The sequence below is a fragment of the Abramis brama genome, assembly GCF_963993115.1.
Source record: "Abramis brama genome assembly, chromosome: 3".
In the NCBI taxonomy this organism is placed as follows: Eukaryota; Metazoa; Chordata; class Actinopteri; order Cypriniformes; family Leuciscidae; genus Abramis; species Abramis brama.
The window spans coordinates 39,573,144-39,599,101 of NC_139965.1; the positions used below are offsets into that span (position 1 = coordinate 39,573,144).

General features: G+C 39.1%; 1 protein-coding gene across 1 annotated transcript in view; it reads left to right on the plus strand.

The window, feature by feature from the left end:
- Nucleotides 1-624: 624 nt before the first annotated feature.
- cgnl1 (cingulin-like 1) overlaps nt 625-25,958 on the plus strand; it is a 31,377-nt gene continuing 6,043 nt past the window's right edge. Inside the window, exons 1-14 of the mRNA XM_084108891.1 lie at nt 625-768; nt 3,130-4,770; nt 4,901-4,995; nt 8,266-8,371; nt 8,802-8,903; nt 9,203-9,351; nt 9,859-10,000; nt 10,507-10,719; nt 20,444-20,650; nt 20,922-21,026; nt 21,901-22,053; nt 22,321-22,491; nt 25,261-25,419; nt 25,537-25,626. Coding sequence (XP_083965017.1) covers nt 3,178-4,770; nt 4,901-4,995; nt 8,266-8,371; nt 8,802-8,903; nt 9,203-9,351; nt 9,859-10,000; nt 10,507-10,719; nt 20,444-20,650; nt 20,922-21,026; nt 21,901-22,053; nt 22,321-22,491; nt 25,261-25,419; nt 25,537-25,626 — 3,285 coding nt within the window. The 5' untranslated portion in view covers nt 625-768; nt 3,130-3,177. The remainder of the gene's footprint in view (nt 769-3,129; nt 4,771-4,900; nt 4,996-8,265; nt 8,372-8,801; nt 8,904-9,202; nt 9,352-9,858; nt 10,001-10,506; nt 10,720-20,443; nt 20,651-20,921; nt 21,027-21,900; nt 22,054-22,320; nt 22,492-25,260; nt 25,420-25,536; nt 25,627-25,958) is intronic.

The window sequence follows — 25,958 nt, forward strand, 5'->3', positions numbered from 1 at the left end:
TGCTCAAATGTTTAACCCGTGAAAACAAAAATGAATCAATAAATAACTGTCATAGAAGTAGAGTACACCAAATGAAGGGAACAGAGGATTTTTTAGGCACTTTTCAAACCATTCACACCATTTCATAATAAAGACGCGTGTACTTCCGATTTAAGTTAGTCCCTGTCTTACAACACAAAATAACGATAATTTAAGGGTGCTGTGAAAGCTGTTAATGAGAGGTTTTTGAGCAACTCGTTTTATAATATTTAATAAAATGTTAGGTTATTGAATGTCTTTTGGGTTTCTTCAATATTCAAAGTCTTTGGGAGTCAATGGAGAAGAAATCAATGGTTTGTCACCATTTTGAAAAAGACCCATATCTCTCTGTCCTCTCTGAATAATTCGTTATCACATGAAAACCATTGATTTCACCGATACTGCAAGCACAAGTGCTTAGAAGGCCTCCACCCAGTTTCTGGCTGTGCCTTTGTGTCTTGAGATCAGCTGAAATGCGAGGTGAGCCCTGTTCATCAGTCATGCCGAGCAGATCAGCTGATCGTGAATCAGCCTGCGGGCGGCGCGAGGGTGGAGTGAGTGACGGGTGTGGGCGGGGCTTCGCGCTCTTCAACAGTCCGTGTGCTTGAAGTAAAACTAGTCTGAAAACAAGACGTGCAACAAGTGACTTTGACCAGCTGAGAGGAGATGGAGCTTTCGCATTGTGTCATAGCTTTTTACAGAGCTTGACCAACAAATAAACGCATTTTGTGGGATAAACGACAGACAACGGTAAGTGTTGCTTTTGGATTATGTTTTTATTACAAAAAAAAAAAAGTGCGAAATTGCTAGTGCATTTGGGCGACATTGTTATAAGGTGAGCTAAATTTTATTAAAGCATTAAAATGAAAGTTGCTAAACTTTAATGAACAGGCAGTGTTCTTGTATGGGGAAAATTGCTTTGTTATTAATATTAAAACTGCACCTAGTGCTTGGAGCATCTGTTGGGATGATGCGTTTGGTATTAATGACGCAAAACATTAAATATTGCACAGAAAGCAATGGAAAGCAAAGTTTTGGCTTAATAATGTGCTTGTTTCAGCTGCATGGTGCATAAAAATGCAACCCCATAAATAAATGTAGCATTATTCAATATAATCAGATTTGTGCATTTACAGTACAATGTAAACCAAAGTGTAAATTAATTAACCTATATATATAATGAACTAATATGTACTAATAGTGCCCATGCAATCTGTCTGATGTAGCCTATGTAAAAGCTAAGGAAAGTTCACTGTAAGATGACTGAGTATTCCTGAATCCCTCCTGACAGAGTTGTAGTTTTTGCTCCGTCATATAGAGAGAATGATTATCCATAAACCTCTTTGTTGAACATTTTTTGTTGATGCTGTAGCTGTAGCCATGTTTTTGGTCTGGATCAGGGCCAAAGTTGACGAGTTGTTAGAGTTAAACTTAGACCGTTTCACCAGAAATCTCTGTTTTGAGTTTCCCTGGAAGTGGAATGCAGGTTGAGGACATGCTGCAAGAGTTTGCGCAACCTGTGTTAAATTCCCTGTCAGAGTTACACATTTCCAGTGGGCACAATGAGAGGAAAGGAGCTACATTAACACCATTGAGTTCCTCTGCACACAGTACATGTGATACAGGAGCTGAAAGAGGCTATTGTGTCATATTCTTTTTTTTCTGCACCAGAGCTCTGTTCCTTATGGATAAGGGGGCTTGCTGCTTTTTAACTCGCCCTTATTGTTCTTTCTCATCCCCCTCTATGAGGCTGGAAAGTTTGAGTCCCTTTGCTCTCTTGAGTGTGGCCGCCGATGAGAAGGACTTTCCCTTTTAACTTGCTTCTTTATTATGATGTGCGTTTTGTGATTTTGTAGTAGTTTTATAGAAGACTTAAAGTCTTCCAATCTTATGCTTTCAACCTGTAGTCTCTAGTGTCGCCTTCATTCTTCACTGAACAGATTCCTTACTTTCCCATTGAAAATGAACCAATGCCGTCTTTGTTTTCTTCATTGTCAAGCCTTCAGGGATCTCACAGGTTGCATGCACTGTAATACACTGCATGCTTTGGTCATACCATTTGCTGTTGCACTTGCAACAAAGACATCAATATGACTAATGCAATCTTTTGTTGGCTTTGATGTGAAAGGATCTTATCAGTGGGGTCCAGAGGAAACTGATAATAGCCTGTTGCCTGGTGTGATGCCTGTAGTGGGGTGATATTTTTGTAGCTTTGTGTTTTGCTATTCTTGAGGCAACATACTGTTGCTCACTGCATAGGCCGTCGCTAAAATTCTTTGGAATTAATTGAGATGTGATTACACTGATGAACATATAGTATGTTTTTTTTTTTTTTTTTTTTTACAGTTGAACCTTTTGAATTAGTTGTACTGGAAAAAACTAATTACATGAAAACATCTGTTGCTGTTCTTTGGTTATTTTCAATAAAATATCAGCTGTTGACAAGCAATTTAGTCAGCTGTTTCAAGACAATGGAATACAAAATCTGACTTCCTCTGCTTTTTTCTTCTGCTTATCTTTCTAACACAGCCCCCATATTTTACAGTGACATCATTAGCTTTTTTTGTGCCAATGTTTGTTTTTGTTTAAATAACCTACACTGCTGCCTCCTTTAACTTTAGTCAGCAATGTCAATGTGCTTAAGATTATAAAGTCTGCAACTGGGCTGAAACTGTCTGCATGCTTGGCAGGCATGCTCTTACTAAGTAAGTGGTTATTAATGTACTGTGTGAAAATGGCGTCAAATACTGTAAATCGTCATCTAACTCCAGTTCCTTGGAAAAACTACAAAGATAGTAGCACGGGCCAACATCAATGTGTGTCTCAGATTAAATTCCAAAACCCGAGCAAAGGATCTGTTTAAAAGTCGATTTGTCCAAACAACCTTTGTTTGTAGTGGGGGATCATGCTAAACGCTTTACTTTGCCTTTTTTTGGTTTTGGGTTTTGCCACACAAATTTAACACAGTTACCTTAACTCTGGTTTGAAAAAGGTAACAAACTGTATGGCAAATTTTGTCAGACAGTCTCATTAGGATCTTTTAGAAATGCAAAGATACTGTAAGCATTACAAACTTCTTGTGTAATAATGAGATTATTGCTTTGTTTTCAGAGGTGAGCCTTATCCACAGAGAGGGATTTGGTTGTTTCAGTGTTCCTGATGGAGTCTTACAGAGTTAGCGGCACGCCAAACCCTGGACTATCACAAGGCTATACGCAGCCTTCCCGCACAAGAGGCCAGAGCAATGGTACTTACGGCCTCAGTATCAGAGTTCAAGGTATAGATGGACACCCCTATGTGGTCCTCAATAACCAGGAAAGAGGTCCAAACCCCTATGCGGACCCTCAAAACAATAATGGATATATGGATTCTGAAAGCCCAAACAATTATGACGAATATGATTTCAAAGGAACCAGGAAGAATCTTTCTGAAGGCCCATATGTGGATTTTATGTCTCCGAAGCTTCATGGAGGTCCTCACAATGGAACTGATCCTAAGAAGCAATCCAGTCTTTTAAACTTCCAGAAGCATCCAGAGATTCTCAAGCCATATGATCCTGAGAGAAATACTCTCGATAGCTTTCGTAGTCTACCTGTAGTTGAGACTCAAAATCCCTACCCAGGATCCCTACCCAGAGCCAACTCCCCAATTGTGAGCCAAGCCCAATCTTCCAGCCTAGTTCCAGAACCATCTTTTCCAGATGACAGGGGACACGCCCAACCTCAGGTTCGTCCCCAGACACTCCCGTTCAGTGTCCAGCCTCAAACAGGTCTAACCAAAGACCATGTTCTGGCCCAGCCTCAGGTCAAACGCCAGATTCAAGCGCAACCTCAGGTCAAGCCACATTTTAAAACTCCAGTGCCCTACCAGACTCCGCCTCAACCCTCACAACGCCTTCCAATTCCTCAGGCATCTACAGTAACCAGTAACCCAAATGACCAGACCAAGGCCTCTTCTAGACCTCCCAGCTCAGTTAGTAGCACCAACTCCAGTCTGGAACGGAGTCGACGTGAACCAGATGTGTTGCCCTTGCGCCGTACTGACTCCAGTGGCCCGGTGCTACAGTCTTCCTCTCGTAAATCCTCTATGGGCTCCACCACACCAACAAAGGAAGACCAGTTGGACCAGCTTTATGCAGAAACTATCAACCGGCATGAGAACCGGCGCTACATCCCTTTCCTGCCTGGCACAGGGCGTGACATTGATACTGGTTCCATCCCAGGTGTGGATGAGCTCATCAAGAAGTTTGACAGCAAAGAGACTCAGCAACGCAGGGGTCGGTCAGGGCGGAGGAATCGGCTAAACCCAGAAGACCGCAAGCGCTCCCGTAGTGTTGATAGTGCCTTGCCATTTGGTCTTGAGGGTGACACTGACTACTTGGATGAGGTTAGTAGGAATCGAGGCAGATCTACAGAGCATCTTCTTCGCCCTTCTCTGCTCCTGCAGAAGACCACTGGAGTGAAGACCTCCCTGATGTCGCCAACTTCCACTATTGGACCCAGGATAAGCCTAAGAAATGTAACGCAAGTCAAAAGTGCTCCAGGCTCTCCTCAGGGGACAGTCTCCCACTCTTCAGCTGCTATTTTGGGGTTCAAGAATCCTAAGAGTCATCCCTCTGTAGCACTTGTAGAGAACAAAAATGAAGAGGCCAAACTATCACAGAATATGAAATGCCTAACAAGTCTGAAAACAGGACCAATTTCTCATCCTGCTGTTAACAGTAAAACAACAAGCACTGAAGTGGATGCCCAGGTAAGAAAGGATGGACTTCCTCTGTTATTCTAATATATTCCCACTATTATTGGGAGACCAGTCATTTGTTTTATGTTTATGTGTTAATATAATGATGTATTTCTTTTCTTTTTCTTTTTTATTTGCTCAGGTGACACCTGATCTTCTGAAAGGTCAACAAGAGCTTTCACAACAAACAAATGAAGAGACTGCTAAGCAGATATTATTCAGTTACCTCAAAGACGGGTGAGTGTACTTTACAAATAATTGTGTATGTTTTTGTAATATCAACACCGATATATTTCTGTTAAAATAAAATTGTTCACTTATAAGTGACACATCTAAATATGTCATGTCAGTGTGCACATATTGAGCATTACTGTGTAAACTTTTTTTTATTGTATGCATATACAGTGGAGAAAATAATTATTTGATCCCCTGATGATTTTATAAGTTTTCCCACTTAGAAATGAAGGGTAAATCATTTTATGGTAGATTTATTTTAATGGATATAGAGAGAGAATATCAACCAAAAAATCCAGAAAAAACACATCATTGCATTTCAGTAAGTGAAATAAGTATTTGATCCCCAAGCAAAACATAATTTAGTACTTGGTGGAGAAACCCTTGTTGTCAAGCACAGAGGTAACACGTTTCTTGTAGTTGGTCACCAGGTTTGTACACATCTCAGGAGGGATTTTGGTCCACTCCTCTTTACAGATGCTCTCTAAATCCTTAAGGTTTCATGGCTGTCGCTTTGCAACTCAAAGTTTCAGCTCCCTCCACAGATTTTCAGTAGGATTAAGGTCTGGAGACAAGCTAGGCCACTCCAAGACCTTAATGTGCTGCTTCTTGAGCCACTCCTTTGTTGCCTGGGCGGCATGTTTTGGGTCATTGTCATGCTGGAAGACCCATCCACGACCCATCTACAGTGTTCTGGCTGAGGGAAGGAGGTTCTTGTCCAAGATTTTACGGTACATGGCCCCGTCCATCAGCCCTGTACCCTTAGCAGAGAAACAGCCCCAGAGCATAATGTTTCCACCTCCATGCTTGACTGTAGGTATGGTGTTCTTGGGGTCATAGTCAGCATTTCTCTTCCTCTAAACACGACGAGTTGAGTTGATGCCAAAGAGCTCAATTTTGGTCTCATCTGACCACAGCACTTTCTCCCAAGACTTCTCTGAATCATTAGATGTTCATTGGCAAACTTCAGACGGGCCTTCTTGAGCAGGGGGACCTTGCGGGTGCTGCAGGATTTCAATCCATTGCGGCGTAGTGTGTTACCAATGGTTTGCTTGATGACTGTGGTCCCAACTGCCTTGAGATCATCAACAAGCTCCTCGCGTGTAGTTCTGGGCTGATCCCTCACCTTTCTCATGATCATCCGTACCCCATGAGGCGAGATCTTGCATGGAGATCGAGGGGGATTGATGCTTATTTTGTATTTCTTCCATTTCCTAATAATGGCACCAACAGTTGTCTCCTTCTCATCAAGCTTCTTGCTGATGGTCTTGTAGCCCATTCCAGCCTTGTGCAGGTCTACAATCTGGTCCCTGATGTCCTTTGACAGCTCTTTGGTCTTGCCCATGGTGGTGGAGAGGTTGGAATGGAAGATACAGATTCTGTGGACAGGTTTCTTTTACACACATTACGAGCTGACATTCAAATGAGCACATAACTCAATAATCTGTGGGAGGCAGAATTCTTTCTGGTTGGTAGGGGATCAAATACTTATTTCACTCGATCAAATGCTAATCAATTTATAACCTTTTATATAATGTGTTTTTTCTGGATTTTTTGGTTGATATTCTGTAAAAATATCAGTTAAAATAAACCTACCATAAAATGATAGACCCTTAATTTCTTTGTAAGTGGGCAAACTTACAAAATCATCTGGGGATCAAATAATTATTTTCTATTATTATTTCTATTATCAATATAATTATATTATATACAGTATATAATGAAAGATCTTAAATTATTCATTCATAATTATTTGTTTAATAAATATTGCATTTTTGGAGAGTTGCACCACATGACATTTAAAAACGTTGCCTTGTTCTAAAAAGGTTGAAATATTTGAATATATAAGAGACTTAATTTATTGACCTTAACAAACAGTCATGAAGGTCTGCATGGCTCCTCTATAAGATATAATTTCCTATGTTGTTTTCTGCTACATGTTGGTTTAACCACGACTTCAATTTGGCACACTAACATTTTTTATCCTAATGCTAAATTATAACAGCAGCACTTGTGTCCTTATTGGTCTAGGTTGTTTCTTACTCAATAGTATTCACTCATTTTTTCTTAGAAGTGGGATTTTACATGGAATTTGAAGTAGTTTACACATAGTCTGACACATAATGATAACAGTTCAAGAATTTTACCTCCACACTTCTATCATATTCTTTTAAGGAAAAAGGAGGTTCTTAAAGTTCCTCCTCTTACATCTCAAAACAATCAAAATGGCAAGTCATTTATTTCGATAAACTTTCATAAAAAGCTGCTTGCAAGATGTTCCAGACCGTTCTTCGCCCAATATAAATGGTTTTAGCCCACTGCCAACAACTAAAATCTGTTATTTTGCTTGAAGGTCTAAATTTCCACCCAAAGCAGTGCTGTTTCCTTCTCTCATCTAATCCTACATGATCACTGCACAGCTTCAAAGGCATGCTGTAGGTGCCCAACCTGCTCTAGTGAAATAGCTGAAACCGTGCCCTCCCTGAACTCCATATTCTTGATGTCAAAAGTTCCGCCTTCTCTGCATTCCTCATGTGATGTGTGGAGGGAGGTGAGCAGAGTGGATTATTCACAAGTATGTGTGAACCTTCTGAAGCCCTGCAGATCTAGGATCAGATGTCTTCTGTTCAATAGCAACCATTATTACAAAAGACAAGACTTGTCCTGAGGTAGTGGTTAGTTACCATTCAACGGCACGTGCCAAAGGTGCACCAGGTTAAGGGTTATGGTGGTTGTAATGGAGCAAAACAATATTGTCGCCAACAGTGTTCTGACATGGCGACATCACTTGCGTCATGAAACCGTTAATAACAGCCTGTTCTGCGGGAGGTGTATGTATGTTTGAAGGAGAGGCGGTGCTGGTCTGTTGGTTTCTCCTCTCTTTGTGAAATGTAATGATACGCTTCAGTCTGCTGTATACGCATGGCACTAACCCAATGTTCTGTGCTTTTCCCTGATGCATCACTCGAGTGCCCTGGGAACATGCGGGCATCAGACACACATTCCTAGACATGTGACTTGTTAAAAGAAGGCAATAATTAGGGTGGGCAGGTCATAAGGTGACACATCAAAGCTTGAGTACTCTGTACTCTCCACACAGGCAAAGAGCCAGGCTGATTTTTCCCAGAAATGTCAGGGATTATATACTCTGATCCAGTCCGCGCGCACACACACACGCACACACACACACGCACTATCAACACACTTTGGCTGGGATAAAGAGACTCTCAAACCATCCAAGTAAATTAGGAGCACTTGTGTTTTGTTTTGCAGGAGCAATGATAACGATGACACTACCAAGAGAAAGGTCAACCTGGTGTTTGAAAAAATCCAGACCTTGAAGTCACGGGCCGCTGGAAACGTGCAAGGCGACAACAAAGTGAGCCGTTGTTGTGGCATTGTAATTGGGTTCAACAAACAGCTAAGACTGTGAGCCTCTTATAAGAGGGACTTAGTCTATCTCTTGGAGAAAGTATAAAGGCTGGCTGAGGTTATTTACTTGGCAAACAGCATAGTCATGGCTAATGTTTAAACGTTTGCAAGCAAAATCAGTCTTTTTCACTGTATTTTATTTTTTATTGTATTTTTGTTCATTATTTTTATAAACACGTCTACAAAATCATGAAATCTTGTATATGAAAAGATTAGCATATGAATAAGCATTACAAATACTAGAAGTATTTCTGATTAGAACAGAGATTATTCTTGAGAACACGCTGTTTTTATTCTACTAAAATGTGAATCTGTATCTAATCGCTATCATATAGTGCTGAAAAGAGCTCTGTTGCATATAAATGTTTCTCTCTCAGGCTCCAGACCTTGCAGCCCAGGCTAGAGCCCTTCAGGAGCAGAAAGCCGAACAGGAAAAAGAAATTGCTGATCTTAAGAAACAGCTTGAGAATGAAAGCAAGGTAAAACTCTCTCTCTCTCTCTCTCTCCACTAATACCTCTACTACTTTGACTCGTCAATTGTACCTTGGACCCCTGCTCTGTCTGTTTAGTCAGTCTGTTAGAAGCTTCCATGTTGACCGAAAATCCCACTCCTATCACCCCTTAAGATCAACAATCAAATTAACCAATTACTGGCTTATTCGAAAGACTGGGCCTAAATCCAAAAAAAGACGCCAAGTGTCTCAGACTGACAAGGTTCAGTAAGGTTACTGTCATTTCATGTCCTCACTGTCATTTCTTATTATATCCCTCCCTGCAGAAGCGCAGTGATCTGAGCGAGACTCAGCTGAAGGCGGGAGCAGGAATGAAAGATTTGAGGAGAGAGCTGGAACAGAGTCAAGCCGAGTGCAGCAGACTGCGGGACAAGCTTAGTAAAACAGAGGATGACCTGCGCACTACAGTGGAGGAGTAAGATACTGTCTTGTGGATGTGGACAGACCCACACAGAATCTGAGCATGTAGAAAGTTTAGCAAAAGTGGAACACCTGTAATCGAAAAAAACAAAACAGTTTAACTGTCACATGTTAAACTCTCAGCTCGCATGTTTAACTCCGCCTGGCCCTTCTTTAGCTTATTAATTTTACTTTTGCGCCAGCGTTCACAAAGAACACATCTGTCTATGTGTTCTTTGTAGACTTTGGAGTAAAAGTAAAATTTACAGGTGTTGGCCCAGATGAAAATCCTTCTAACGCAGTGAAAATCTACACTACCATCAGATATGCAAGTTTCTGTGATTTCTTCATCCCGTAGCTAAGGTTGTCAAAATAAGGTGCAAATTATCCTCTGTGACATCATGGTTTGAATTGGCAGGAGTTTATATGGACATGAGCTCAGCAGATTATTAGGCATGTCTGCGTTGGCTCTTGTTTCACTTCAGAATGCAGCTATTCTGAGTGTATTTTTTGTGTATATCAGACTCTTCCAGGTAAAAATGGAGAAAGAGCAGTACCAGACTGAGATCCGAGACCTGCAGGACCAGCTCTCAGAGATGCACGATGAGTTGGATGGAGCCAAGCAATCTCAAACAGACAGTTCAGACAAAGAGGCCATGATGGAGGTACAGCGTTAAAACATATCTGTACATACTGTTCAAAAGTTTGGGGTCGGTATGATTTTTCCCCCCAAAATTGATAATGATAATTCTTGAGCAGCAAATCAGCATATTAGAATGATTTCTGAAGGATCATGTGACACTGAAGACTGTAGTAATGATGATGAAAGATCAGCTTGGCCATCACAGGGATAAATTACATGTTAAAAATGTATTGAAATAAAAAACAGCTCTTTTAAAGTGTAATAATATTTCACAATATTATTGTTTTTATCGCATTTTTGATCAAATAAATGCAGCCTTTGCGAGCACAAGACACTACTGTCAAAAATATGAAACGGTATATATATAACTTCTATTGAGGCACATACAATGTCATGGAAAGCTGTTTTTCCCATGCAAATTTTACACTGCAGCAATCTATAAAAACAACAGAAAATTCTTTGCATATTCAAATGAATTAATTCTTGAGGCTGATGACAGAACTTCTAACCATGTGCTGTTCTCTCTAGGACTTCATGCAACTGAAACTAGACCTCCAGGACCTGCTTCTTGCCAAAGAGGACCAGGAGGAGCTGCTGAGGAGGCGTGAGAGGGAGCTGACCGCTCTTAAAGGAGCTCTGAAAGAGGAGGTGGCAACTCACGATCAGGAGGTGGATAAACTTAGGGAGCAGTATGAAAAAGAGATCCGTAAGCTACAGACAGCAGTGGAGGAAGCCAAACAGGTGATAAATCTGGCTTTTTACATTTTTAAACTGTTTGCAAATAAAGCAAGCAACAACAGCCGAGTTTTGTGTGATGTTAGAAACCATGTAAACACTTCCTGATCAGATTCCCTCCATACCTTCCTATCATTTCCTGCATATAACAAAGTGAATGTGATGTTTGAAGTATTTTTATGCAGGTCTAGCTAGCATGCTATGTTATGATCATGGCATATGTTAAGACAAACATAATGTTTTTCAAATTATAATCTCAGTTAAACTTTAATATTATGTCACAGTATTATGTTTTGTATAGTTTGTAGTTTAAAGTTAGATTAAGTATAGGACCACTTTCAGCTATTATAGTTTGTCAGTTTTAATAGAAATTCATTTCCTAGTGACTTACAGTAGTTAATCATGATGATTTTGTTCATATGAGGGGAAAGCGCACAATAGAACAGAACAAACAGGAAGAGAAGGAGTGAAAGAGGTAATCTGAGGACAGATAGGTGTCCAGTCCACAAGTAGGTGGAACTCCTTCTGCCTCCGTCTTAGCTCGCTTCCTTTTCCAACAAAGAAACTTCCTGTCCAAAGGAGGCCATTGTTGTCTTAGTTTAAATGTATTTTAAAGGAGTAAACAGACAAAGAGTTTAATCTTGGTCAGGTGCCACAGTAATCCTGGTTTGTGCACGCATTGTGCCTATTTTTGAAATAGCTGCACGAACGGATGTCAGAAGAATAGAGCATAGTTTTGTTGTTGGATATTTGAGAAATGGACAAATAGACAGATTACAGACGTTGGATTTCTGGATATTTTAGTGAGTGACCAAGCCACTAGGCTAAATGAGTGTTACCATGCGCCTCTTCTTTATGGGGTTAGTGTTGATAGGAAGGCCCCATGTGGAGGAACACTGAAGGGTGAAGCACTAAATGGAGTTTATCACTGCTTAATTGCAGTGGCAGGCCGTCACTAATCTAATGAGGCTCTGATGGGGCGGATAGCTGGTCTCTCTCTCTTTCTTTGAAAATGAATGATGGGATTGTTTCATATGCAAATAGCTGGGGAATTGCACATGGCCAATAAGTGGGTCACTGTGCAGACAAGGGGTCTTACAGATGACACAATGGGAGATGGTTTGTACAAAAAGGTTAGTTTGATTTGTTTGCCTTTTTTATTCTACAAAGTTTGCATAAGAGTTTAGACTACTGATCCCAGGTTTCCCAGTACAGCTTGTGTGGATGTTTCTATAAGGCTTTTGTTACCAGCAATGGAAAAAATGTAGATGGTGATCAGTAGAACTCTCAGAGTTTGTTTTTGTTCACTTTTACTGCTGCATATAAAGGTATTGCTCTGCCCCAATAGCAGGAGGGGGAACAGAAAGGGAGTGGGGGGTCACAGCAAGAGATTCCTGATTCTCAACGGTTGGGAGTCCTTGTGAAGGGATTCTCTCCCTGCTCCAATAGCTTTCCCTGTTTTCTTAAGGCCAATTGGCTGCACCTACAAACGGCAACTGACACTTCGTCGGGTTTAGTCAGATCAGTGTGTTGCCATTGGTCGGCGCTTATTTTTCGGGGGTTTGTCCGGTTGTGGAATATCTGTGAAGGGACAAACTGTAATATGGTGATTGTCTGCGTTGGTTGGTGTCTGTCGGTGCAGTGTGAATCTGCCCTTTATTCGTAACTGGATTCCTTCACAAAAACCTGACCAAACCAAACCCAACCGTCTTGACTTCAAACACATATTTTTCCTGATTGCTTAGAGAATTAGTACCAAAAACGATTCAGTAAAATTAAAGCAATTATATTACATCATAAGTTATTTTGCATCTTTATTTGAGATGCAATGAGTTAATATTTTATAAAGTGTTTTATAGGGGAATAATGGCGGTGCTTGTAACAAAACAAAACCTTTTGTTTTAGATATGATTTAGCTTTTTTCATTACAAGTCTATTAAAGGGATAGTTCACCCAAAACTACTGTGTAGTAGACCAAAACCACAAACCATGCCATGCGTTTGTGTGAGGAAAATACCCATATTTAAAACTTTATAAACTATAATCACTAGCTTCCGACAGACGGCTGTACGCATTGATTTACGGTGGAAGACTAACTCCTGACCCGACGCACAGCGTAATGACAAATGCGGAAGCTCAGAGGAAAGAGTAAAACAAAACACTGGTCACGAATTAGCCATTTTGAAGAGAAATGCCGGAGGATTTCTATATAATAGAAGAGCTTTGGTTTTTTGCACAGTCCTATTTGTTTAAACCGCGAGAGACGTCTAAGCTTACGATGCTCCTACATCCTACTTCATACATTGCGTAGTATGCGTACGGTCGTCTGGCGGAAGCTAGTTATTTTAGATTATAAAGTTATAAATATGGGTATGTTCCTTCAAAAACCAATGGCTTCAATTCAGCCTTTATTAACCCCCCCGGAGCCGTGTGGAGTGTTTTATCATGGATGGATGCACTTTTTTTTACCTTTTGGGTGAACTAACCCTTTAATCATACTTTTTATTTTATTTTAAAGTGCATTTAAATGTTTCTCTTGTATCAAAAGATGGCAGGTAGTAGGTTTTTTTTTAAGAAGTCTCAACAAGGCTGCGTTTATTTGATAAAAAATTAAGTAAAAACAGTAATGTTGTGAAATATTACAATTTTGAATAATTGTTTTCTATTTTAATATATATCTAATACATTCCTGTGATGGCAAAGCTGAATTTTCAGCATCATTACTCCAGTCCTCAATGTCACATGATCCTTCAGAAATCATTCTAATGTTCTGATCTGCTCAAGAAACAGTTATCATTCTCATCAATGTGGAAAAAAGTTGTGCTGTTTAAACTTTTTGTTGATTTTCTTTCTTCAGGATTCTTTGATGAAATGGAAAGTTCAAAAGAACAGCATTTATTTGAAATAAGAATAGTAATACTGTTACTAGAGATACTGTTTATTGAACAACCCCTATCAGTCAACCACTACTGAAAATCCAAAACAGATCTTGCATCGGTATCAGGATGTGTAGCCTTTGGTGTATTTGAGTGCAGCACCGTAACTGTGCTGCATTTGTTTGTTTTGTGGGTTGTGGCTGATACAGAGCAGTAACTGTCTCCTTGGGGGCTGTTTGGGGAGCCGACAGTCTCACAGGACGTGGTGTGTTTCCTCAGGTGATGATAGCAAACTGTTCCGGCCTGCTCTGTGGTGATTCAGCTGGATGCCTGAGTGGGAGAGGGGAAGTGGAGGAGGAGATAGAGGGACAGAGGGAAGTGTAACATTGAAAAAAAGCGCAAAAACAGTGAAGAACAGCCATATGAAAGCAAATACGAGCTTCAAAGAAATTATGTGCATCTGCATTAGTCTACATCTCACCCTTCAGCTTAATAACAACAAACTCAGTTGGTAGGATTTCAGTGTCTTGATGGGCAGTGACAATGATTATAAGTGATTACTGTGACAGTTCATAGTCTACATATAAACAGCAGCCCTCATGCGTGACGCACACTGTGCGTGTAACTAGGCCATTGCAGGGTCTTGACTACAGGCTGAGCTCGGTCCAATACTGGCCTGGATTCCTCAGCCATTGTTCTCACTGTCCCACTGAGCCAAAGTCCCCTGCTGTCAAGAAGTGTAGCGTCCTGGAACCCTACAAACCCCCCACCACGAGCTCAGCAGAGGGGGTCTGACCCTCAGACCTCCAGGCTTTATGGGATTAAACACAGAAGCACAAAGCTAAGGATTTAGCCCAGGCTCCAAATGATTCCAAACTTCTTGGCTGTGGTCTTAAAGATGGGAGAGAGTGGAACATGAAGACAGATATATCTGTAATGTTCATCGAAGGTAGCGGTGGCATGTGTCTTTGTGTGTAGAAAAAAAAACAATTGATGGGTCGCTTTAAGTTACAATCACACCCAGTCTCATGATACCATCTGTATGTCTAAAGTGTTTATAAAGTGTGTTTTGAATTTGGCTTTTATTAAGGAGTTGGCTGGGAAAGTTATTTGCCCAAACTGCTTCTCATTTCTGTTCTAGTGTCATAGCTACATGGTGAAGGAGTTGTTTTGTTTATTTACACTACCGTTTAAAAGTTTGGGGTCAGTAAGTTTTCTTTTTCATGTTTTTGAAAGAAGTCTCTTATGCTCATTTAGAGCCGGTTAACAGACACTGAACTGAGATGCAGGCCAGTAGAACGGAAAAACTTATTTTAACTTGAGTGCCACATTTTTAGAGCAGTTTTTAGAGCGGTTAAAGGCATCCGTCTACAGCAAGTTTACATTGAAAATGGAAAAGTAGCACAGTGGATTGGAAAAACGCGTTCTGTGTGAACGCTAAGGCTGCGTTATTCGATCAAGAATAAGGTCAAACGGTTATATTATGAAAAATTATTACAATTTAAAATAACCTTTTCAACATGTCATTTATTCCTGTGATGGCAAAGCTGAATTTTCAGCATCATTACTCCAGTCTTCAGTGTCACATGATCCTTCAGAAATCATTCTAATATAAAGCTAAAGACATATTTCTTATTCTTTCTTTATTCTTTATTTTAAAAGGAACAACGTACATTGGGTCCATCATGTAAATGTGCCAGATTTAGCCATACAGGCTAATTTTCTCTAAATATTGCAGGCTAATAGTCCCTAAATATTCTGATTGAAAGCTATTTTTGTGGAAACCGATAACATTTTTGAGGAATTGCAAGAAAAAGAACAGCATTTATTTAAAATAGAAATCATTTGTAACATTATATAGGTCTTTACTGTCACTTTTGATCAAGTTAATCTGTCCTTGCTGATAAAAGTATTCATTTCTTTGAATCTTATATCTCATTGACCCCAAACTTTTGGTAGCTTACAAAAAGCAAATGAACGTCGACAGTGTTGCTGTTCCCCACCATTTGTGAATGCAGCAACTTTTCTCTGTGGCCTCCGTAGCAGATTTGGCAGTAGAACACATTCCAAAAAGTTCTGGGATCTCTCTGATCACCAGAAACTCATATGATTACATTTGTTTTGTAATGTGTCCTCCTAATGCATCCCGGGCCACATACTTTCCTAACACATTTCACCACAACAAAGGTTTACAACTCTACAACTGCTAGGACAAACATTTGGAGAAGTCATGCACAAGATTTAATTTGAACTTTCTTACGTTCTCTGCTTTTGAAATCTGTGTGCACTTGAACCCCTGCAGTAACTGCTTGCCACCCTCCTCATTGAAAGAATACAGTATGTTTTCTTCTCACCCTCCCTGAAGGACGAGAGGAGGTTATTACTGGCGTCTTATGCAGCTGGAAAGAAGCCAGTGCTTTTCAAGCAGCACATTTTCATTTCCAGCTTGAGCACCTCTCGCCTGTCCTCAGCATTTCGTCCTGCTTCGGCACATTTGTGTGTATGCGCCTCTTTGTTTAGGAGCAAAGCTATTGTAACGTATACCACCAAGATGCAGAAACAGACCCGGTGTTGTTTGGAGCCAGAGTGAAGCTTGAGTCTTTGGTGTTGCTGTGGTATTCAAAGGCTGAGCACTTTGTGCCTGGCTGATAAAGTTTCAAGAACCTCGTATGACCTGTCGCTTATGTTCCTATGGTTGTGTATTCTTATCTTTCTGTCGAGTTACAGCACTTATTGAGAAAAGCGCCTGGCATGTAAACAGAAGTCACATTGAAAGGTTGACCATAGGAATAGATGACTAATTGGCCTTGGCTCTCACAATGAAAACACAAGCTTGGTTGCTTTCATTGAGGTAAAAACAGATCTGAATTTTGGACACAAGGAAAGCAGGATTTCCTGTAGTTTTGCACATTCTGAGTATAATGTAGATGAAATCACTGCTTACACTTGCTGAGGGACCAGTTAAGTGTCAATGCAGTGAATCATTTTCATCATTACAGTTAAGTGAACAATGCAGAGCATTGAAACACTGTGCACAGTTGTGGTTTGTTGTAACAATTTTGTTACATGTGATTTATTTATGAAGGTCATTGTGTTTTAATGGGAAATTACGTGGGTTTTTTCTTTTTAGTGATAATTTATCTAAATCTAAACCGTTTTAACAGATCTTTAAATAATATTAGTGTGTGGTCAGTAGACAAATGTGACTTCTTTTTCCACTTTAACTTTTTGTCAATATTTAATATATTGCGAGAGAATGCAAAAGAATTGACTTTTTTTCCTCATCTCATATTTTTTAAGGGCTTTGTAATATTTATATATAATGAAGAGTAGAGCAGGATATTTGTAAATGGTGTGACTGGCAGTCCATTTGGTGCTGGGTCTGACCTGTGATTAAATTTTGCTTTTGCATTCTGGATGGCTTTAAGATTATGTTGTACCCCGTCAGATTATAAATCTGACATGTAAACTTGAATGATTTGAGAGTGGATTAGAGAGGTTTAACTCTTATGAAGTAGTGCTGCATGTGAAGGAGAAAATCATTGTGAATTTGGTGTGGCTTTAGGCAGGTTTATTAGTTTCACTGAAGGTTTAGGCACTAAAACGGTGCTGTGAAGATTTAGGCCGCAAAGCTTCAGGACACTCTGTATCCTTGCTTGGAGTTCATGAACTGATTGTGATTCTCCTGCTATTGTTATTCTCAAGCTTTTAAACACACTCACAATGCTGGTTAATGCCCAACTATACATAAACAGCCCGAGCAGGCTAGAGCACCATTCAGAGCACGCTGCTTTCTCTGAGACTTTGAAATGCCTCTGTCAAGAAAAGAAGCTCAGAAACAAGCATTACTACTCTCTGCCCTTCCCTTTCTATCAGTTTCTGCTCTTCAAAGGCCTGACTGCGGGAACTGGGGCATGGAGGGAAAGGGATACAAAAAAAAAAAGAGTTTAATCACTTTCACCCAATGCAACAGTTTCTCAGCGCTATCCTCGTGTCCTGTAGCTTATCAGTACTAAAATGTCTCACTCCAAGTAAAGGGAAGAGAATATTGCCACAATTAAACCGTTGTAACCTTCTCTGAAGGACACAGACATCATGATAAGCCACCTCATGTCGAGCCGCAGCTTTTCTGAAGACAAAAACGTTAATATTTACAATTTGAAAAGGTCGCTGCTTACTAAACTTTGTCAGTGAATGTTATCTCCTGCAGTTTTGCAAGCATAGAGTATGTTGTCTTATGCTAGGTACATATTAGCGAGGCATCACCTTCTGGCCTCTGTAGTTTAGGGGTGGTGGTGTGGTGTAACGGATGTTTTGGTTTGTTTTGGGGGTGGGTGGTCATGGTTATTTTGGGAGGTATCATAGTTAATGAGTTAAGCATTACTGACCAGTAAGGCCAGCGGGGAGAGAGAGGGAAGGATTCTTAGAGGGGCTTCAGGACTTTGAACTGCAAGCCGAACTGACATAAATCCACCCTGGTCTGCTAATGAGTCACTGTGTTATGAGTTGCTGTGTTAGGGTTGGAATGACTTTACATTAACCCACACACACACACACAAATAGCTGTGTGTTGTCGTCTGGATGTTCACTGATCATAGGGTTTGCAATTGTAGTTCCACTCCATTAGAGCACAGGTATTTTAGACACTGTCTAAAGAACTGGTGTCTCTTACCTGTTGCAGGATGTCTCTATTATCTTGATCTAAGGTATTTACTTCTGTGAATTCTAAAAAGCACATTAGAAATGTGTAAAACAAATAACGTTGACTACAGTAACAATTTATCAGACTGAACTAATTTGATTGTTTTTATAGTTAACTAAAACTAAAACCATACAAAACATTTCCATTTCTTGAAATAAAATAAACGTTAACTGAAATAATATATAAAAAAAAAAAACACTTAAATTTGTTTTGTTTAAGCTAGTTGCCAGGGCAACATTTTTCAAATTTCATTTAGTTTAACTTGATGTACTAAACTAAAACTGAAATGAAAAGTACTAAAGAAATGACAAAAACGCACAACAAAATGACTTAAACTTTAACTAAAATTAAAACAAAAACGGAAAATATAAAAATAAGAACTAATTTAATACTATCTCAGTGGTAGTGAAATAAGGCTAGAACTTGTTTTTTTGTTTAGCTATAATTGAAGTATTGTCTTTGTCCACAGTTGCAAACAGTGGATGGTTAGACCAGTTGGGTGACATTCTCTGATGCATAGCAAACGATCTACCTGCTCATCCAGTTCTGGAACCATCCGTGTTGTGTGTAATCTTTGAGCTGTCATCAACAGGATAAAGAATATCCTTCGTTGCATGACAGCTGTCTCGTTTTGTTAGCTGAAATTCCCACAAGGAGTTCTGTGTGTGTCGGTTTAGGTGTCTTTGTCCATGGGTGTCTGAATTGCAGAATGAGTTTGAAATGGCACAATGCATTTACACGTACAGCTGCTCTACAGGACAGTCTCGCTTATTCATAAAAGTTGGCGAAGAAGAACGCCGAGTGCTCTGTAATATTGGCCGAGCAAAAGCACAAACCAGACAAAGAGGCAGTCACCAACAGAGCACAGCCTAATTAAGGAACTTGTTCACGTTCGGAGACGGCTGCTGAACCTGTAACTCGTCAAAAGGCTTAAGGAATCAGGAAACTGTATATGTGTCTGGTTGAGTCATTGAGAAACTGAAGGAGACATGCTTAGCTGACTCTAAATGGACGGCGCTAATAAATCGTACAGGGCCGTTCAGCTTAACCTCACCTCTGTTGCCTGTGATTCACTGCATTTATATTGGCCCACATAATTTAAGAGGGTGTCAAAGGTCAGAGGCCTGTTGCCCTACACTCACTTTTCCATTAGTCGCATTCAGTTCAAGGAGTTCATTGACTTGATGTGTACTGCAGCTCCTGCACTACAGTCTAAAATGCAACTTTTAAACAGCTTTTATATATAAATATATATATTTTTTATATATAATGTGGGACCGTTTCACCCAGAGACAATGATTTACTGATTGTGATTTTTATTTTTTTTCCCTCATATTTCATTCTGATGGCTTAATGCAGGAATATTACACATGCACTACCGTTCAATTTTTTTTATATATATATATATAAATTAATGGTTTTATTCAGCAAGGATACATTGAATTGATCAGAGGTACTGTAATGTTACATAAGATTTATATTCCAAATAAATGCTGTTTTATAAAAGTGTCCAGACTGTTTTTGACATTGATAATAATAAGATTAATAATAGTCTCTTGAGCAGCAAATCAGCATATTAGAATGATTTCTGAAGGATCATGTGGCACTGAAGTAATGATGCTGAAAATCCAGCTTTGCCATCACAGGAATTAATCAAATATATTCAAATAGAAAACTGATATTCTAAGTTGTAATAATATTTTCACAATATTATTATTTTAACTATTTTTCATCAAATAAATGCAGCCTTGGTGAGCATAAGCGACTTCTTTCAAAAACATTAAAAAACTCTTACTGAGCCCATGCCTCTACAGGAAGTTCTAGAGAAAAGAAAGCTTAGATAAATCTTTAATATTATGACCAAGATATTCTCTTAAATATACAGTTTGAATAACTTTGAATCATTCACATTTATTACACCAGCGAGGGACAGGCTAATGTTCTTGCAGTCTAATTGTGAACCATATAGTGTTGCAGTTTCTAAAAAAAGTTGCTGAGCATCTGCCATTTTTATTTAATAAAAAAAAACAATTTTACTTGCATCTGGTGTTCATTTTGGAACCTGAATGAAACTATGTAGGTTTTCAAGATAATTGTGCATAACGTACGTATATTTAACACTCTCTATCTCTGTTTTGTGCTCTTTCTCTAGAACAATGTTACAGCCAATAAGGAGAGGGAGGAAGTGGAGGTAGCAAAGAAGGTGTCCGAGGGCCAGGCAGGCCGTCTGTCTCAGGAGGTGGAGAGACTTCGCAAGAGGGCACATGAGCTGGAGAACGAAGTGACCAAACTCAACCGCATCATTGATGAAGCCAAGCTGCAGGAGAGCAGGCTGGGGGAGCGAGCTGGCCGCCTGGAGGTACTTTCAATTCTCACTTTGATTTGAGTGTGAAAAAGAAACGCTTATATTTATACACATTTATACCAATTCGATTTATATTGCATTCTAATGGTTACATCGACCTGAGGCCGTTTCCCTAGACGAAGATTAAGATTGTCCTGTCGGGAATTCCATCAGCATTGATTCCCTGTTAACTCTTCCCCTTTAGTCTGGGGGAAATGCTTAATCTGTGTCTAGAAAAGCAGACACAGAGAAGTAAAACATCTTTAATGTGTTTGTTTGTTACTAGAAAGAAAAAAGGCAGTTGGAGGAGTCCCTCGCTGAGGTCAGAGAACAGGAAGAGGAAATGACCCGTGCAAACCATGCACTTACCACACGCCTAGAGGACGTGCAGGTGAGACCTGGGAAGCCCAACTTTGAGCAGGAGCTGAGATATTAATAAATCATGTTTGGTTGAGTTGTTATGAATTTGGGGTCAGTAAGATTATTTTAATGTTTTTGAAAGTAGTCTCTTATACTATACTACCAAGGATGCATTTATTTGATAAAAAACAGTAATATTGTGAAATATTATTACAGTTTAAAATAACTGTTTTCTATTTTAATATATTTTAAAATGTAATTTATTCCTGTGGTGCAAAACTGAATTTTCAGCATCATTACTCCAGTCTTCAGTGTCACGTGATCCACCAGAACTCATTCTAATAAGCAGATCTGCTGCTGTAGTATTATTATCATTATTATTATTATTATTGTCAATGCTGAAAACATTTCTGCTTCATGTATTTGAAACAGAAATGTATTTTTGTTTCAATGTAAAAGTCTTAAGCCCGGTTTCATAGACAGGGTTTAGATTAAGCCAGGATTAGGCCTTAGTTTAATTAGGACATTTAAGTTGACATTTAAACATGCCTTAGAAAAAAACATTACTGGTTTGCATCTTGAGACAAAACAATGGCACTGACATATTTTAAGATATGTGTTTGCTACTTTTTTTTTTCTTACATAATAAAAGTATAAACATTTTTCATGATCTCTCTGACCCCAAACTTTTGAAAAGTAGTGTATGAAAGTCTAAATTAGTGGTGAAACAGTAGTATTTCTTCTAAATGTCAATGTTTACAACTTCAAAAATGTATGTTTTTTTATTTTTTTATTTTGGTCACAGTGTTAAAACTATCTATCTATCAGAGTTGCATTACTGTTTCAGTAATTGGCCTAAGGGAAGTCATGCTTCACTTTGTTAATTGATACTTTTCCATCCATAGAGAAACTTGACCAAAATGACTCAAGAGCGCCATGAGCTGCAAGAGCGACTGAAGGAGGAGAAGAGTCAGAAAGAGCAGTTTAAAAACACCAAGAATGAGATTGAAGATGAGAGGAGGCTGCTGGACCGAACTGTGGAGAAACTTCAACGGGAGGTGAGAGACTGGACTTAACCCTGAATGATGTTGTGCTTTTTTTTAATCATGTAAAGGTCTTAATAAACTTTTAAACAAGTTTTCGTCTTGCTTTCATTTCATGCTTTATTTTGAATTCACTGAGGAACACAAAACCTGAGCTGGTTATACAACTTTAGTGTGATTTGTGTCACCGACACCTAGGGTGAAACTGATGAATTGAGGAATTGACAAATTTAGTTTTCCTCTGTACTATTGGTTTTTCAATATCTCTCTCTGTCTGTGTAGATGAATGAGATAGTGGAGGCGTCTCAGAGCTCGACTCAGGAGCTGCAGGAGCAGATAGACATGTATAAGGAGAAGAACCGGAGGGAGATGGCAGAGCTGCAGAAACAGCTGAGAGAGGGAGGACTGGAGCTGGAGAAATCCCGTCTTACCGCCAAGACCCTTCAGGAGGAGGTGGGTGGAGGAGGGCGGCTAAAGTTCAGCAAAAACTACCAACCTGAAGCCAAGTCGAAAAAACAAAGCAGATCATTTCTAAATTCTGAAATGCACATGTTCAAAAAACTTGACTGGACTAAACCAGCTTGGTCTGAGCCACAACTGCTTAATTAAGGCCCATTCAAACCAAGAACGATAACTATAACCATAAGATCTATTAGTGCGGACACTAACATAGTTATGTTTATTATAATTGTGCACTGCAGTTATGTGTTCTGCCTCTTTAAAAGCTCACTCTCTTTAAAATCGGTGGATTCTTATTGGCTGTCAATGTTTTTGGCATTGTTTAGCTGTAAAAAAATCATTCTGAAAGTGATTTCAGTGATGGTTCATCTGCGTCGTTAACGTTATAGTTTTAGTGTGGACTTCCCTATTCTTATTGAATTTGAATGATTATTAAAACTTTTATAGTTGTCCTCTATCTTGAACTTTCTTTACATACTCGTATACTTTATAGACCTTGGTGGACCTAATCCCTTAAAAAAACAGTACTGTTGTGGTGTTACTGTTGATGATATCAGGCGGTAATTCCATTTTCTGTTGTTACTCAGTGGTTAGCGTTTTCATTTACCAAGATTTTAAAGGAGGAAAGTGCTAAAAAATAGTGTAAAAATGTTCAAAACCATGGTATTACCATGGTACATGTCCAAGAATGTCCTCTTATGCAGTTTGTTTGACATGGAATACAGATAGGAAAATCCCATTTTATTTGTACGATTATCCAAGCTAAACATTTGAAAACGAAACATGGAGGAGCATGTCAGTGTGTAAGCCCTTATGCTCAGAGTTTATGGTCTATTTATCCAACAGCACAAAAAAATCATGTAAATATGGGAAGAGTGTATAGTCAAAGTTAAGTTTGCGTTTCTTGAAAACGTTTCTGAAAAAGCATAACAGTCAGCTGGAGTTATATTTCAATGTAAACTCCGTCAAATGCCGTGTTAAATATCATTTGCATAACTTGTTATTCAGTTACTATCTCTGTCTCTCTGGAGATGAATATCCTCATATCAACTATCTCTGTGTCAAACACCTGGAATGTTCCTTGCCACCATTAATCATCGGCCGACATTCTTTTGGCAGATCAGATTTTTCAGTCACTTCAGTTCCTATTCGCGGTCCCTGTCTTTCAGTTTATATACTCAACAACCCCAAGTGGGACTGACCTTTGACCTCTGCTGTTATGCGCTTTAACCCTGTCAGCACTGTGGCATTTGAGGAATGTTATTGTTTGATATGAGAATCAGGCAGGCATTATAGGTCAGCCCTGTGAATGAGGTCCCATGGAACAGTGGGGACTGGAGCCCCCCCCCCCCCCCCCCATCTCATTAACACTTTATGAGCTGAGAACAAGAGTGTAAAATGGCCTGCTTTCAGCACTGTAATTCTGTGCTGCTGCCTGTGAAATATCAGTTCATGGGTGGAGAAGGGAAGAGAGCATCAAGAAGAAAGATACAAAGAAAGAAGAAAGGAGTGAGACATCCTCCTCTGCACAGCTGTGTGTGAAGGAAGAGAAGGATGCTGTGTTCCCGTGGGGAGTGTTGGGTCTGAGCGATGACCTACTGACACCTCATCCTCCCAGAATTCCATCGTGCACATGTTCTCCTCTCTGACACACTCTCCTCATACAGATCCTGACCTCACTCCTACAGCTGTTTCCTCTTGAGCGATACACCTCTGCTCTATAAAACCAAATCACACACATCAAAACGTGCTAGATGCTTCTTACATGCAGTATACACAGTTACTCATTTTAGTCTGCTTCCCCGAGTATTTGTTACCCATTTTCTTCTTTAAAATCACGTCAAGCTCAAAATAATTTTTTTGTGTACACTTCACATGCGTTTTACTTCACTCTTGACAAAGGCAGCATCTTGTGGCCAAAAATGTAACTGCAACAACAGGACAGCAAAAGGTTGAACTCATGTAAAAGAGAGATTTACTGTGCATGTTGCACAGCATGAATATCATGGTTCAAATTAAATTGTAATGATGTTTAGCGGGACTATATATCTATATAGTCATGGTTGTGATCCATGTTTATATATATATATATATATATATATATATATATATATATATATATATATATACACACACACACACATACATGCATACATATATACAAGGATCACAACCATGCTGATATAGTGCCATATCACACTTCTGCTCCTGTAATATATATAAATTATAAATAAATATATTTTAGAATATTTTATATTATAAATCCTTCACCACTTACACTGCCGTTCAAAAGTTTGGGGTCAGTAGTTTAGTTTTTTTTTTAAATAAATTGATACTTAAATTCAGCAAGGATGCATTAAATTGGACAAAAAAGTGACAGAAATAATCAGTAAATAATTTTAAAATGTTACAAATATAATATTTCTATTTCAAATAAATTATGTTCTTTTGAAATTTCTATTCATCAAAAAAAAATCATCAAATAAATGCAGATTTGGTGAGCATAAGATACTTAGTTTTAAAAACATAAAAAAATCTTTGTGTATGTCTGTCTATTTATCATTATAAATCCCTCTCCATTTATGTCTTATTTAATTATGCTTTCAGATACCAATAAGAGTGTAACTCTGTCTGATCACATCTTGACCAAATTAAAATCCACTATGGAACTCTGCACATTTTCTCCCTACATCAGTTCTGGAAATGTTCTGTTCTGTTCACAGCTATCCGAGACTAGAATGTGAATGTGTTTGTGTGTTTCAGCTGGCTCATGTGCAGGAGGATCTACGTCAGTGTCAGAAAGACAGAGATGAAGCGCTGCAGAGAGCGAAGGACCTGGAGCAGAAGGTTTTTGAACTTGAGGTCGAGACCGAGACCAAAGCCCACTCGAATGACAAAACCAGACAAGTCAAAGTCTTGGAGGTGCAGCACTAATAGAGACATGTCTTCTTTTTACTGTCATCAGCTTTTTATTGAACCGCTGACTATGTTGTAATGTAAATTTGTTGTAATGTACAAGGTGTTTTCATCTGTCAATAGGACCGTCTGTCTGCGGTAGAGGTTGAGCTGGAGGAGGAGAGACAGAGTGGAGACTTGCTGATGGAGAGAATAGACCGAGGAAGAGAACAGGTGAGACTTTTTGTTATTAACATTTGTTATTAATATTTTACAGTACCAAATAGTGAAATGATTACAATTACGCAACGACACAAACGGATATATGGGAAATATGCAGTGACCAAAACTATCTTTATTTTAGATTTTTAAGTCTAAATTACAGCTCTTATCCCAGCTCTTATTTATGAGGTGCATCCTAGAATGCTGGACACTTGTTGACTACATGTTCCTCACTATCTCATCCATTTAAATGGTTTAAAATATTAGTTTCTAATAAAAATTCACACATAATGTATTTGTCTAACAAACTAATGGCAAATGTTTAATCATAAGCCTTTTGATTA